At 39.9% G+C, this 15,615-nt stretch overlaps 1 protein-coding gene across 1 annotated transcript in view; it reads left to right on the top strand.

Moving 5' to 3' along the window:
• The window catches only part of DLG2 (discs, large homolog 2 (Drosophila)), a 91,604-nt gene that overhangs the window by 29,678 nt on the left and 46,311 nt on the right, over positions 1 to 15,615 (top strand). The window contains exon 2 of the mRNA XM_009869480.1: positions 7,026 to 7,202. Coding sequence (XP_009867782.1) covers positions 7,026 to 7,202 — 177 coding nt within the window. The remainder of the gene's footprint in view (positions 1 to 7,025; positions 7,203 to 15,615) is intronic.

The raw sequence follows: 15,615 nt of genomic DNA, 5'->3' as shown, positions 1-15,615 counted from the left end.
TCCTGCTGGAAGATCTTAAAGCCAGGCAAACCTTTGAGTAATATGAGCTGTCCATGTCCATAGCCGAAAGGCAAAAAACTGTCAGTTCTTCTTCACAACAGGCTTTAAAATAGGACCTCGTATGCTGCTGAATTACAAGATCGCAAAAAGGCAGCACAGAGTAATTGATCGATAGCTTTGAAAGTGTTGACTTAAGTTTTTCAGTGCAGAAGAACTCATTTCCTGCAGAGAACACGAGCACTTGCTAAAGACAAAAAAAAAAGAAAAAGACATCAGCAACGTAAACATTGGCTCATAGGAGCTGACATTAAGAATTTGCAAAATGAACAAAATATTTCCCAAGGACAAATAGCAGTCCTCTTTCCTGGTGTAAACACCATAAAGAAAATATCTGCCTCCTCTTAGTGATTCTTTTCTGGAACTGTACTGCTCTCTCCAATCCTTTTTTCATTTAAGTCCATGGCATAAGTCTTTGCCAGATGCCCACTAGGAGCAAAATGATAAAGAATTGAGAAATTGCTGATTGGAGAAATAACATGGCAGCAAATGGCAAAGGCTTGAATGCAAATTCTTCTACAATTCAAATAACTTCTACAGGGCAACCAGGTTGCAGTGACCTGGCATGACTGAATCTAATAACACAGATGCTGCCAACACTTGTGCCTCTCAGCCCAACTGCAGTAACTAAGGCTGAGGAGATCAACTTCATGAAGACACGTAACTGCATTAAGACAGGAAATCTGGAAGGAGGGGAGAGGAGAGAGGAGAGCAGCGAGAGGAGAGAGGAGAGAGGAGAGAGGAGAGAGGAGAGAGAAGAGAGGTTCTCATACTTCCCAAGGAGAGTGTGACATTTTTTCTACACTCTACACTTAGGATTTACCTGTTCAGCTTCTCCAGATGGAAATGAAGCTGGGAGGAGAACGTGAGAGTGTTTATTGACATGCCGCTATGTGAAAATGTAACCCTTTTAATAGCATCTTAATTGTATTGCAAAGGCTGCTTCCATCACAGCGCTGCTGTGCGCTCTGTTGTAGCTATAGCAATGAATTACGCTGGGGTTTCTTTCATTTTCTTCTAATGTTTTCTTCAAGCTGAGCCTGCAAGTGGGTGGAAATATATCTATTACTGAGAATGCAGAAAAGACAGCTACAAAATTTGAGGACTGATTCTGACTCTGATGCTGAACTAAACCCAGGCAAATAATTAGACCTCTGCACACTGGATTTCCCCATCTGCAAAAAAGAAAAAAAAGAAAAAATCATCAAAACCAAACAAAACAAAAAAGGTGGAGGAGTTGGGAATAGGTGTCACGGGTTAAGGCTGTGGAGAAGCAGTAGAATAAAGTATCTGTCCCTTATAATGATACTTTAAAGCCTAGTGTCTGAGAAACTGTGCTAAGGAAATTTTCAGACAAAATTTCAGAGTACTATCCTTGAGTGGTGTAAATGCAGATATGCTGGCAGATTGCAGAAGAGTTAGGACTGTTTACAGAAGCTGAAGATCTCTCTTGCTAAATGTTGTTGTCATTTCATAATCAAGTAAATGGCAAAGAGGAGTCTGTAAATTTATGTGCAAATTCCCATCTGTGCCAGAAGAAGAAAGTAATTTCAAGGATGCACATAAAGCTGCTACACAGTACCTGAACTGTAACAAACTGAGATTAGCAGCCATAGTGCAGCGATATGGGAGTTGAAGATTTTGGAGATTTGCACTGAACGTACAGTAGCATTCAGTAAAAAATATTGCTGTGCTGCAAATGCATTAATAGCCCTTGTCTTTTCGAGAAAATCATGAAGGCTGCTAACTTACAAATGCTGTTTACAGCATTAGCTGAGGAAGCTAAGTTTCTCTGTTAAATTCGCGTTTATGACACAGGCTTAGCAAGATAGCTTAGGGTTTCCATATCCTATTTTTCACTCTTAAAATGCTGTTAACAATATAGACATGGGGGGTGCCAATAGGCTGCAATTGCACAATGGGATTTGCTGTTTCCTTGAAGCTAATATATTTTCTTCTACGTCAAACACTGATTACTCTGTCTGCAAGAATAGATATCATTAGATATAGAAATTTGCTGCACAACACAGCTCAACTTTTGGACATACCTCAGATGCTGAAGTATTTACACGAAGTGGAGGAAGAAAAATGTCCCCATTTCAGTGGTCTTCACTGCCATGTGGACACTCCACTGCATGTTTGGCAGTATATTACAGCTTGGCACTGGCAGTATTTTCACTTCAAACAGTTTTTGAGCAATTAATTTTGATGCTGTTGTGAGATGCTTGTCTCATGTTTTACGCTGATGTGGATTCCTTAAAATGATTAAAAAGCACCCAAGCAAAAAAATAAAACCTGTTAGGCTCTGTCCTAATTACTGCTGGGATTAGCCTAGTGTAATGATCATTTCTGAAGTCTGGAATAATATCAGGGAAACAAGACTCTTAAATATTCCTGATATCCAGCTTGCTCTAAATGTTTGTATCTTCTGCTTCACGTCTCGGAATTGTGTTTCTTTATTTTCTACAAGCAGGAGGATTTCCCCAGAAGACAGCAGCAATGCTTAGCACCTGGCTAGTACTTTTCACATTCAAAATACTGTGCAGATATTAAACATTTTTCCCAAACCCATGAAAAACTGGGAACTGAGGAAAAAAATTAAAGATGTTAATGGAAATTTGGTGCATATACTTCATGCTTTTGATAATCACACCCATTCCTATTGCTGTTTTTCTAATAAGGCAACTAAGAGGGACAAATCATGATTTCAGCACATCTGTTTCACTAGTTTCTAACAAGCTCTGTTCCCTATTTCAGTGGTTTATCCACATCTCACAATAATCAGAGGGCTTACTATATTTGTAACCTCAAAATGTCATCTATTCTGTGTAACCCAGGGTCCTGTTTGTCAAAGGCACTCTGGAAGATACTGAACAGGAATTTTTCTGATGCTGGTGTGATCACAACACTGGTGACAGCTCTAAACTTAAATAATTTAAAAGTAATTCCTTTTTTATTAAAAATTTACTATCCCAGTTAAAAAGTAGACTTAATCTCCTGACTGGAAAAAGACCCCCTACTGTCATAGAGAAAAGCTTGCAGAGCTCTTGATTCTATTCTATGTGATCCAAAAAGTGCTGAAGAGTGGAAGCAAGCAGCTACTTGAGTATATAAAATATCTGAAAGAGGAGAAACTGCTCTTTAAGATGTGCTTTTATCAGTTGTGGAGAAAAAAAAAAAAGGGAAGTTGTTAATAGCAAGCCTGTCACGTAAGTGCTGTTAGAAAGCTGTAAGGTTATTGAGATTATTTTTCTTTAAAATTGCAGTAAAAGACACTAAAAATGAGTTACAGGTCAGTGCCTTGAAGAACTGCCCGAGCAACCCGTGAATAAGCAGACTCAGCTGTATGAAAACATACAGACATGTTAGCAAGTTCAGAAAGCTCTTGAGCTCTGAACAGGCTCCCCAGTATCTGCACATGTGTTCCAATGTGGAGATACCTCTAATTCATCACACAGAGAGTCACATGTCTTCATGTGTTAAACCCTCTGGCTGATTTGGATAACACTTCTTTGCTGTTTCTTTTAGATATCTCATTTTGGAAGAGTACTTGTCTGGGGGTGTTAGGGCAGTCAAGTCCTGATCATGCTGGTCCTTCTCTAACTGAAAGAAAAATATGATGCTCCTGTCTTAGAGAGGGGTGATGTGTGCTCTGTGGGAGAGTGGATCTCTTGTTGAACTGAGTTGTTCATATCCTCTGCTCAAGAAATAATATTCTGCAGTGATGCTGCTACGTTTAAGCATTTCCTCCGATATTCCCCATGGCATGGCAGAACCTAGCTAAGGTATCTAACATACTTTACCATGTTACCCGGCTAAAAAAGCTTGCATAGACTTTACTGAGAGCTGTACTCTCCTCTCTGATCAAAGTTTCAGTGCTTGCAGGACATAGTGTGGTATCCTGTAAGACTGGGCTGTCATTGTCCAAAACCATGAAAGAGCAAAGGAAAAAAATGCATCTTTTTCTGTCTGGCTTGCCTTGTTCCTTTACCAAATGAGAGGTCTGGCTGCATTCATTTTGTATCACCCCGGCTGATGATCAACAGATGTGTTATTTTTATATATATATGCAAGACTGAGCACAAACAGAACTGGGTGCCATTCATGAGGTAGAAAATAAGAAATGACAGGTCAGTCTCTTAAATAAGTAAGACTAGAGCTTGCAATTCAACATGTAGAGATCCCAATTGTACTTACAGCCTGAGAACTGAAAGGAGGAGGTGAGGATGAGTGTGCTTAGATCTCTGTTGCCCGAGGTCATGTTAACTTCTCCATGCATACAACAGTGCTTAGAGTCAAGATCTCGATTTGTGTTATAACTGGGCCAACTGCCAGGTTGTGAAAGTATGTTTTATAGAGCCAGTATGTTTTATAGAGCCAGCAATGTTATCAAAATTGTAAACCTAAATACAGTTGTGTTATCAACTTAAACTTGTCTCTTAATTTGAAATGTTTAGGAAAGAGCACTGAAGTCAGCTCTCATCATTTTCGTTTACTAATGGAGTAAACATTTGTAGAGCATGCAGCCACAAAATCTTTCACTCAGTGAAAAGTGTGCTCCAAAATTTTCATCTGAGATCTTTAATCTCATTTTAATTAGCATTGCACATGATTACTCCAATCAAAGTAAGTCCGTGGCAGACATTGCCATCTGCATTCATCATTAACATCATCTAGCATGATGGCATTCAGTCATTTTAAGTTAATATGTGGCCTCTGAAGTGCAAATGTCTGTTCAAGGACAGAGAACACTGCCCTACTTTCTCTGAACTGTTTGGCTTTTGAAACTCATCCTTCATCTTAAAACGTGCCAAATATGGAGCATTTCCAGTTTGGCATGTGTTTTACATCTGGGATGTGACAGTCTTGCGCATTCTCTGCAACAGAAGATACTGTCTTTTGTTTTGAGTAATTTAATTATGCATGGATTCAGGGCTGTATTACATCTGGCCAGGACGTAGCATGGTTGCCAACTCTCTGGTTAGGGTTTTGAGTGTTGGTAGGTTTCCATGGAAAGGTATACAAATTTTCAGTGACTTTTTAAAATGACAAGTGTTCAACACAGTGGTAATGCCCAGACCATTGCATGTTGCCAAGGGCAATACCAACAGGCTGGTACATTTTATGGCTGTTTGTGTGTGCACTTCCATTTCTCCAGAGATCAGGTGTCGTTACTTGGTTAAGTGACTGGTGATGTTTAGCTGCTTCTGGATTTATAGGCTTCTTCATCATATGACCTCTCAGAAAACCTTATTTGAGAAGGCAGTAGATGACTTGCTACTGAGAAGAACCCTTTATGAATGTGATTTTTTACTAAGATATAGCCAACGTTTTTAAAGGATTTCTACTGCTAAGCCATTAGAATTTTTCAAAGGTTACATGCAGCCCAAGAACATTTACCAAGAGAGGCACAAGCTTATGAATTATGTAAAATTCAACAAGGTTATTGTCTACATCCTCAGAGAAGGGAATTATCTGGGCAGTTCTGAAGATCTATTACATGGCTGTAAACTGTTTGAGAGAAGACATATACCAAACAACATTTTTCCTTCTTCTGAGCCAGACCTTTCATGCAGAATGAGTGCTTGTAAGAGCTTCTAAATTATTTCGGTTGCATAGTTACAACTCTGAAGACTTTTTTTTTTTTTTTAATTTCTCCTCATTGTGAGAGGTAGCCTTGAGTGTTTTAAATCTACCCATAAAGCTGCTGTAATCATTCTCTGCAATTACACTACAATGCACAACAATTAATTATATCAAATCCTTCTCACAGAAGTGTTTACTAGTGAAGGGATTGCCATGGCTTTAATTCTGACAATAAAAGAGGAGAATTATTGTACACCTCTTGGGATTTTACTATGCCGACATTTATGTAGTCAGGATTATAATCATATTATTTTCCCTATAGGAAATAAATATCAATTCTTGACAGGCATGATCTTTTAACAGTATTTTATACGGGAAAAATATCCCCATGTATTTCTTCCTGTAAGAAACCAAGATCATGGAATCATAGAATCATAAATCATAGAATCACGGAATCATGGAATTGTAGAATGTATTTTAGCTAGGCAAGTCCAACAAGTCACTTGCAGTCATGTACACTCTCGCTGAGATTCATGTCCAGGGTTTTCCCCTGAGAAACTGGAGCAGGTGTACCCTGAGGACTGCTGGTGTAGGTGCCAGGCATTGGACTGGACAAAGGTGAGAACTGGTATCACGGTAGCTTAGTAATACAGAGCTCAGTACAGGCTAAACATCTTTTCTAGGATCTGTGTTGAATATTTAGGCAGTAAGTTCACACTGAGCTATGCCCCGCCACAGTCCAATAGCCAGAAACCTTAAAGCTGGCTCTCAGTTTGTGCTTATGGAGTCCCCAAGCTTATATGACCTACTGTAGGTGATCCTGCTCTGGCAGGGGGATTGGACTAGACGACCTTTCCAGGTCCCTTCCAACCCCTGACATTCTGTGATTCTGTGATATACACACCTTATACAAATATATGTGTCCTATACTTTTTTTGCACAGATAAAAGTCCACTTCGACTTGTGGAAAACATCAAAGGAAATACACAGGGCTGCTTGAGCAAGTGCTGCAGCACAGGGGGACTGGGGGTGGACAGCTGAAGCAGGGATGCTGTGTGCACCCTGCGTGCATTTGGAGGGGTATGTGTCAGGCTAGAGCTACTCTGGCCAGAGCAGCTTTCAGCTTAGTTTCAAATTTCAGGAATCCAATCTCTGCAACCTACAGCAGCTCCAGGACATCATTCAAAGCAGTGTGAGTGGGAATAACCAAGAGACTCACTTTGAAATTTCACTTTGAGTCTGAACTACATGCTAAGATACATGCATCAGTTGCTCAGAAGTAAATATTCCCCAAACTGATCATAGAATCGTTTGGGTTGGAAGGGACCTTAAAGTTCATCTGATATAATCACCTGGCTTCATATCTCTGTTTCCTTTCACAGAGCCATGTTTGACTATGACAAGAGCAAAGACAGTGGCCTCCCAAGCCAAGGACTCAGCTTTAAGTATGGAGACATCCTTCACGTCATCAACGCCTCGGACGATGAGTGGTGGCAGGCGAGGAGGGTCACGCTGGAGGGAGACAGTGAGGAGATGGGAGTTATACCCAGCAAGAGGAGGTGAGTGCCACCTCCTCCTTTCTGCCTCCTTGGCTGTGATGTTAAAGTATTCCATTTTGTTACAAAGACAGGGTGCATCAATCTACTGTAAAAATGGGGAAAGTAGAGAAAAATCCTACAGCTATAATTTCAGGAGTTGAAGAGTTGATGTGGGATTTAAAGAGGTCAGGCTGTTTAACTGTACTGAAAAGAACCTCCAAAGGTGACTCAATTATAGTGGTTAGTAACGTCACAAACAAAGGGAGGAAGGGGGACAAAGCACCATCTACTAAAGAGCTTGAGCTGAAAAATGAATAACCAGAACACAGGTCTGGGAATTAGCTCTGAATTTGAAGTAGAGCACATGTTTTAAAGTCAGGGTGATTAGCCATTGCATCAAACTGCTGAGGGATGTAATGAATGTCTTGACATTTTCAAATCAAGACTGTATGTCTTTCTTTTGTGAGAATAATAAAATTAAATTTGTCAGCCTGTGTGATGTAAAAAATGATGCTAAATTATATAGTGGTCTTCTTTGGCTTCAAAATCTGTTAATTTAATCTCCGCCTGCCTGAAAACTGATGGATGATCAATATCACTAGTAAATTTTTCATATAATGTAAATGAAGAAACCTCAATCAACTCTCCACGCTAAATCTAAATTTCTGTTCAGCTCTTGCGGATTTGTGCTGACGATGGAGAGAGGACAGATGTCTGAATCTCTCATTATATTGTTTGCTCCGTCTAGGTGCTTTTGTGAAATTGGCCACATGTCTCTGAGAATATCAGAACTACCACACAAATCAGTATTACTTTCTGCCTATGTTGATAGTTGCTATAGAAAGGTCAAGAACTGAAAGGGTGGGAGGAAAATGAAATCTGTCAAACCACATTACATTTCTCTTTTGCAGCAGTGCTCCCATACTGCAAATAAACTTTCTATTTCTAGCTATATCAGCTTTAGCATTAATATAAAAATGATCGTGCCTGGTTTTTAGAGTGGGAAAGTGGGATGTTTGATGCTCAATAGAGCACCTGCTGCTGTTTCAAGAGAGTTGGCTCAGGTGCTAGTAGAGCTCATGGTGCTCCTTGTTCTAAATCACGTAAAAGTAAACTGAAAGGCCATTGAATAGCTTGTTGATATGAGCCCTGCAAGGACCTTATTTTCTCTAATCATGAATAGCAAGCACACCACAAATTTTCAGCCAAAAGCAATTTTGGAGTTGTATAATAGCTGGAAAGCAAAACTATGTTATAAATTTTAAGATGGGAAATATGTGCCCATTAAACAGATTTAGTCTCTAGATATTGAAAAAGGAATTCTTGCCTACTGCTAATTGCTACAGTAAATACTGTTGCAATTACATGGTTGGATCACACATGGGAAAAGAAGAAAGTCTGTTCTGTTATTGCTGGGGGAAATATGTGCACAAAGCTCACCTGCAGTGTACTATGAAAAGATACAAAGAAGTTGTCATACATAATAAAACAACCATGGGGGGGAAAGAGCACAGCAGAGCAACTGCTAAAGATGCAGAGTCCTGTCTTCTGTAAAGTGGAGAGGATGTACATGCATAAAGCTTATTGGGTTCCCTGCACAGTCATGTTTTCAAGGACAAAAGGAAGAGGCTCTCTAGGCAAAGTCAGGCATATGATGCAGCCTAGGAAAAGGGTGTAGCTTAGGAAACACTGGGAGAAAATAAAAAAAAAAAAAAAAAAGAACAGAGGCAAGATGAAAATAGGCTGGTGAGAGACTAAAAATAAAAGTATTGAATTTGAAAAGATGCAGGTCTAGTTACCATGCTTCCACATGTCATCCTGATTCTTCACTAGTAAATCTGAGAGGTCTGGAAAAATCAATGGCATCTGGTTTTCCGTCTGCATTAGTAATGAAGTGATACACCTGAGCTGGGCTGGGAGCAGGCTGTTATTATTTCATAAAAAGTGTCAGTTGTGCAAGGTTATTTTTTCCAATGCCCTGAAAAGTATTATTTTCTTTCTGTGGATTCTGGATGCTCCCTCAGAGCCAGTGAGATTGACATGCTCTTGCCAGCATCTTCTGTGGTCATTTACAGCACCCAAGGGCAGGATGAGTAATCAATGTAAACAGGGCTGAGCTACAGAGAATAAAGCTCAAGACTGTACTCATTCAGAGTTGAATTTTCTCTGCACATGTGGGTTATTGTGGGTTATGAGAAGTTTGGTCTAGAACGGAGTAGTCCTGGGATTCATTTGACCAAATGTAAGCAAGTACAGCATGGAAATCTTTACTCAAGCAGTTTACTCCAGGATGCTACATCTCTTATAGTTTATGTGGCAGACTATTTCTATAGGCATCGCATTACATGTTATATGGCATATGTAATATCTAGCAGTAAAATCCATCTTGGGATAGAACAAGAGGAAGAGAGCATCTGTAGCTCTTTCTCAAGCTGTGACCTGTCCTTCAAGCCCTGGTTCCTATGGTGTTGTAGGTTGAAGAGATTTTGTATTTCTCTTGTACTTTTCAATCCTCCATTCATTTCTGTTCCTTTTATTTAGGATCTGGTTTTTTTACAGGAGTTGGTTTGGTGGAGTTTGGTTTTGGTGTTGTGTTTGAAGCCCTTCTTCCTATGTATTTATGCAGGAATACTATCCTGTGGGACAGTAACATTTTTTGCACTTTGGGTCAGACAGAAGCTACACAGATCCAGGGTTTATTAAGGCCAGGGTGATTCTTTCAGCTATCCGCCCAGGAACAGCTAATATACAATTACTGCTCTTTTCATAAGCGAAGTTATTATGGTATAGCTCTGAAAACCCGTGGCCACTTCAATTTTAGTATGGTGTATATACATACAAATAGTGTATATGCTTACAAATATGTCTATATATACACACAAAGCCAGAACAGGCACCTTATATTGTTTCTTTAAGGATATGTACAATGCTAATTATTTTCTAAGTATTTAGTTTTACATTTTTTACATCTTTTTATAGAAGAGACCTTCACACAGTGACATTTTAGCATGAGCTGGTAAGAGAAAGTTTAAACAGTAAATCAAGAACCCATGCACTTCTTCTCTATTATATATGTGATATACCAGAAAAAAACCCTTAATTTATAATAATAGGGGATCTCTCACTCATTCTCTCCAGTGATGTCATGAAAAAGATGCTGGATACATTACCAGACTTTACCTCTTAGTGATTCAATAGAGTTTGAAACCTATTTGTCATTAGATCTCCCTGCTGCTGCCAGTATGTGGACTTTTTGCCTCGTTGATCATTAAATTGTAAAGTCAGGCTTTAAGAGGGAGTTTTGGAGGGTAGCACAGGAGCTAGAGGAGCGTTACAGAAAGAGGCAGCACAAAGAAGTGAGGGTGGCCCCGTGTTTCTCCCCTGACCTGTGCAAGTTCCAAATTGCATGAACCAGTGAAGTGGGGACATCAGTGGGGATTAAAGAAAACTAAATGCTCAGTAGCCTGTGATGCTAAAATATTATTGTGACCCTTTCTACGTCTGAAAAGAACATTTTGTCCATTTGTCAGTTTGTATTTATTGTCTGATTACAGCTGTTGCTCTCGACTATGGGACTGAGTAGCCAGTTCGGTAAGAACCAAACATAATACTATAAGAGTGTTGTGATACTACAGAATAATGATTTGGGAAACAGTAGGACTTCAGCATAAGATGCTGAAAACCACTTCAGTAGTGGCTTAACAGGCACCAAATAGTTGTTATTATATAATATTAACGAATTAGTATTGCAGAGCAAATTTCCCTTGGTTCCATGTCCACCAGAAAGATTTATCCAAGCTCTGGCTAAGGGGAGAGCAGGGCATGGTTTTTATAGCGGGCAGGGTCCCCAAGGTATAGGGATGTAACTAGCAGTCCCATACCAATGTGTCAAGCAGCCAGTGCTAGTGTCTGTACACTTTGTTTATGCATGTGAATTGCTCCCCTATCATCAAAAATTACGGTTTTATACTAAAGTGATCACAGAATTAGATTTACACTAGATTTTTGTTACATCTATATGTATAGACTTAGATTAGAATTTCTACATGTATTGGGTTTTTGATCAGAAGAATTTTTATTTGTCTCATTGTCCTTCTTATTGACAAGACAGACAAAACAACTTCAGCAGCAGGCTGAGCAGCCTATGTCCAAGACTCTCCCCATGGAAACACTCACATTAATTAAACCAAATCAACAACAAGCATGAAACTAATGTGCCTAAGTTAGTGTGTTAAATTCCTAGTCAGATGCTATAGTTCAGTAATAAAGAGATTTTAATTTTCTATAGTATTTATTTTGCAGCTCCAGTTCTTTTCACTCTTTCTTTGGTGAGTCTCTGCACGCAGAAAAGCTCCTACATTGCAAGTCCCACACAACAGCAGCCTCCCACTTCATGAACAACATGTCTATATCTGCTTGACCTGGGTCTGTGGGTCTGAAAGGAATTTTGTCTGCAATTTCACAAAGATCGCCCCAGAATGGCCAAGTATAATTTCTCACCATTCTCACCATTGCTCCCACTGTAGCCAACGAGGGCTTGGTCCTAAAACTCTGCAATATTTACACTAATCTTTCTATTGTCTTTAACATATACAGCCACAAAACTGCTCACACACTGGACATCATTCCAAGCTACCCATTTTCAGATAGTTTAAGTGCAACTGACTGAAAAGCGTTATGCAATTTGTATCTCTATTATTACCAGCCTAAGGTGTATGATGGTACCAGCCTGATATCTGCGTTCTCAAATAGACAACATTCTCCCCACAAATACATATAACCTCGCTCTCCTTTCAGAGCAAAGTGGGAGGAAAAGTACATAAAAAACAATGTTTCACAAACATTTAAGGGCAAGGAACAAGAGGTTTTCCCAGCACAGAAGTCCCTGTGGGCAAAAAGCCAACTCAAATTTGTTATGCTGCTCAACTTGGTGGAAGGGCATGGTTATCCACTCAAATGAGTTTTATTTTTAATGGTTTCCTATAAATTGTCTACCTTTCTAAACATCTCTCAAGACTTTAATCCTTAAATGATAAAACTTTTTAGTGTAGCATAATCATGTAAGCTTTGTCTAAAATAAGTTACCTGACTATATTAACTAATCAAATTGTAAAAAATAAATATGCAATAAAATTGATATGTATGTGTATGTATAAACCTCTTAGTCTCTTGCAATGATGGGAAACTTTTATACTGAAGGAAAACAGCCCAGGGCTTTTAAAAACAGTAAGGTTCTACAATTTTATGAGAATTCACTTCCTAATGGCATTAGGTCTACTCTTTTCATAAAATATTGACCAGATGCTGAGCTGCTTTCTGTAAGTGAGTCACTGAAGATGGAAAGCAGAATGAGAGCACATTCTCTCCTACTGAAACATACATGTTCTGTGGCAAAAATACAAATTCAGAAAAGTTCAAAGACAATTTTGAGAGTGGGTATCTATTGGTAAGATCAGACCTCGCGTAAGAAAGATTAAGCCCTGTGGAGGATGGAAGCAACAAACTATGGACAGAGTCCACATATCTGGACTATAAATAGTAATACATATTTGCACTTATAATTCAACTTCATGGGCAGGCAAAACAAATACAATGCAGATGACTTTGGCAGGGACTAGATGATCTCTCGAGGTCCCTTCCAACCCCTAACATTCTCTGATTCTGTGATTCTGTGATTCTTTGTGTGACCTGGAAATGATGAAGCAAGATAAGAAGAAACACATTAATAAAGATATAAAATGTAGTATGGTCTTTGCAGTACCTGTTTTATGTTGTATTCTGTTTGATAACTCTTCTTACTACAGTTCTCATGCTGGATTTGGAAATAACTTTCATTCTTCAGAACACCTCAGTGCCAAATCTGTGCAAATTAAGCTACTGTAACCATTTTATTTATTCTTGACACCAGCTTGCAATTTGCATCTGTATTCTACATCAGCGATGAACACTGTTATTGAAGATTAAAGCATATCTCACTTGGTATTTTACATTTCTGCTGTGAAGACTGATTAGTGCTTTTAGAAAATTCTCGGTGGTCCATTAACCCCCGACAGTGGAAGATCACAGTTCATGTCTGTTTGAGTTATGCTTGATTTCTTCTTGTTTGCAGTGCACACAAAAAAAAAGATAGTCGCATTTTGAAAAGTCGCAGAGGCCCATTTTCAGCATCTGCATGTGCCCAGAAATACAAAAGCAGAGATACATTGCAGTGCAGTGAGTGTTGCGTCCCAGTAATAAGTTCCTCAGAAGAGGAGTAAGAAGAGAACAGCATCCCAAAGAAGCGAAGTCTTGAACTTGCTCATGAGGAAACACTGACGACTGAGGTATACTTTCAATGTACCTCTCCAATTCTTTAGCTTTACCTGGGAAGAAGAGAATGAATCCTATTTTTGAGAAAAGGGCCATGAGGTGTCTATTACCAAGAACAGTTTCATGTATACAGAATAAATTCAAGCTGTCCAAAATCTCAGAGAGTCTTAGACCGTTTCCCTGTACACAGCAGGGTTTCTACAGGGAGCTATACTCGGAGAGCAGGTGGAAAGCTGGAGGTGACATCCCATCAGCTGTGCTAGGCGACACTGGCACAACTGATGAGGATGTCACTCATCAGTTTTCAGCTTTTCAGCTCCCAATTCACATTTGAAGGCTGAATGTAGGGATCTTTGAACACTTGCTGAAATCTCATTGACTTCCAGTGGCCCTCAGGCACTTCTGATAATGGGACTTGAGCCATGAAGTAGTTTTGGAAATGGTATCTCTGCTTTCCTTGTCTCTTATGTGTAGCTCTATTGAGCAGATATGTAATTAGAAAGGGACACAGGAGCAATGCGTACATCAGGCAAGTCCAGGTTGCAAATTCAGGCCTCTGCAAATGTGGCAGATAGGAATTCTCCCCCTGCACTTTATTTTTTTGCACAACTCCCCATAGCCCTGCTCTGTGCAGCAGTGGTGAATGAAAAATGGATATACTGTGAAGTGAAACATTTCTTCCATTAAAAACAATTTCCTCAGCAGATTGATCAAAATGTTGTCCAAGAGATGGTAGATCTGCTGTCAACTAAAGCAATGTAAGGATTTTACACTCATATGCTATTTAGGTATTCACATCGTCAGCTGCTGCAAAAACCCCCTTGTGCCCAAATTCCCTTTTTCTTGGGGAAAAAAGCTAGTCAAGTTTATTTTTCCTTAAATATAGCAATTACAGAACTGAAGACTCAAAACTGTGCTGAAAGTGCTTGAATAAGTGCCACAGATTTGTGCACGGTGGGGTTTTTGGTAGCAGGAGGAGGGCTGTGGGGGTGGCTCCTTCCGAAACTTCCAGAGCCTTCCCCAGCCCAAGTAAAAGTCAGAGCCACCTCTGGGATCACGGTATTTAAGAGGAGAAACCTGTTGGGCCAGGTTCTTTGTTTCCTTGTCCTGTCTTTTGCATTGGGGAGCTGTTTGTTTTGGAGAAGAGGGGGAGGTGAAGAGAGAAACCATGCAGTCACCAGGATCTATGAGGAAGAAGAAAAGGAAGAAGGGCACCAGAGCAGAGATCTCCCTGAGCTCATGCTGAGATAGGACTTTTAGAGCCTACAGACAGGAGATCTTTGGTGGCAAAACATCCAGGATGTAGTAGCATGTGGAGAACCCCATGCCAGCGGAGAGAGAGACCACGTAGGAGCAGAGGATGCAGCCAAAGCGAACCGTGACATTGAGGGGGACCAGCACTGGAGCAGAGGACCCTGAAGTGGACCGGTACATCCCACACTGGTGGGAAGCACTCATGTGGAGAAGGAGGATTGTCTCCCATGAGAGGGACACCACATGGCATCAGGGGAAGACTGTGAGGAGCCCTCTTCCTGAAGAGGACAGATTGCCATGGACAACGGCCCGACTGTGCTCCCTATGCCCCTGCACCAACAGAGGGGAGAAGGCGTATGGAAAGAAGGAAGGACTGGGAGAAGTACTTTTAAGATCTATTTGTATTTTTTTTTCTCTCACTATCCTATTCTGATTTAGTTGATAACTTGTGGTGGTAAATTAAATTTATGCTTTCTCCCCAAGTCTACTCCGGTTTTTGCCCATGACCGTAAGTGATGAACAAACAATCCCTATCCTAATCTCAAACATTGAGCCTCTTCTGTTCAACATTTTCCCTCTCCATCCCTAAGGAGACAGTGATGGGAGATAAGTGAATGCCTGAGTAGCTCTTATTCCCAGTGGGGCAGGCTCCAACTACGACAATAAGTGTTCCTTTAAAAAAATGTATTTTCTAAGAGCTAAATCAATGATGCTAAAAGAACTGATATTTGATACTTTTTATCTTCATTTTAGTTCGATTTTTCACTCTGTCTATGGCCAAAATGTCCCTGTAGCTCAGATGAGAAATTATGGGAACATCTTATATCGCCGCAGTCCTGCACTCTGACCACCTCAACAAAGACTAAACTTT

This window comes from Apaloderma vittatum, unplaced genomic scaffold (assembly GCF_000703405.1).
Source record: "Apaloderma vittatum isolate BGI_N311 unplaced genomic scaffold, ASM70340v1 scaffold2345, whole genome shotgun sequence".
In the NCBI taxonomy this organism is placed as follows: Eukaryota; Metazoa; Chordata; class Aves; order Trogoniformes; family Trogonidae; genus Apaloderma; species Apaloderma vittatum.
The sequence above is the reverse complement of the archived record's forward strand: the minus strand, read 5'-3'. Positions and strand labels throughout refer to the sequence as shown.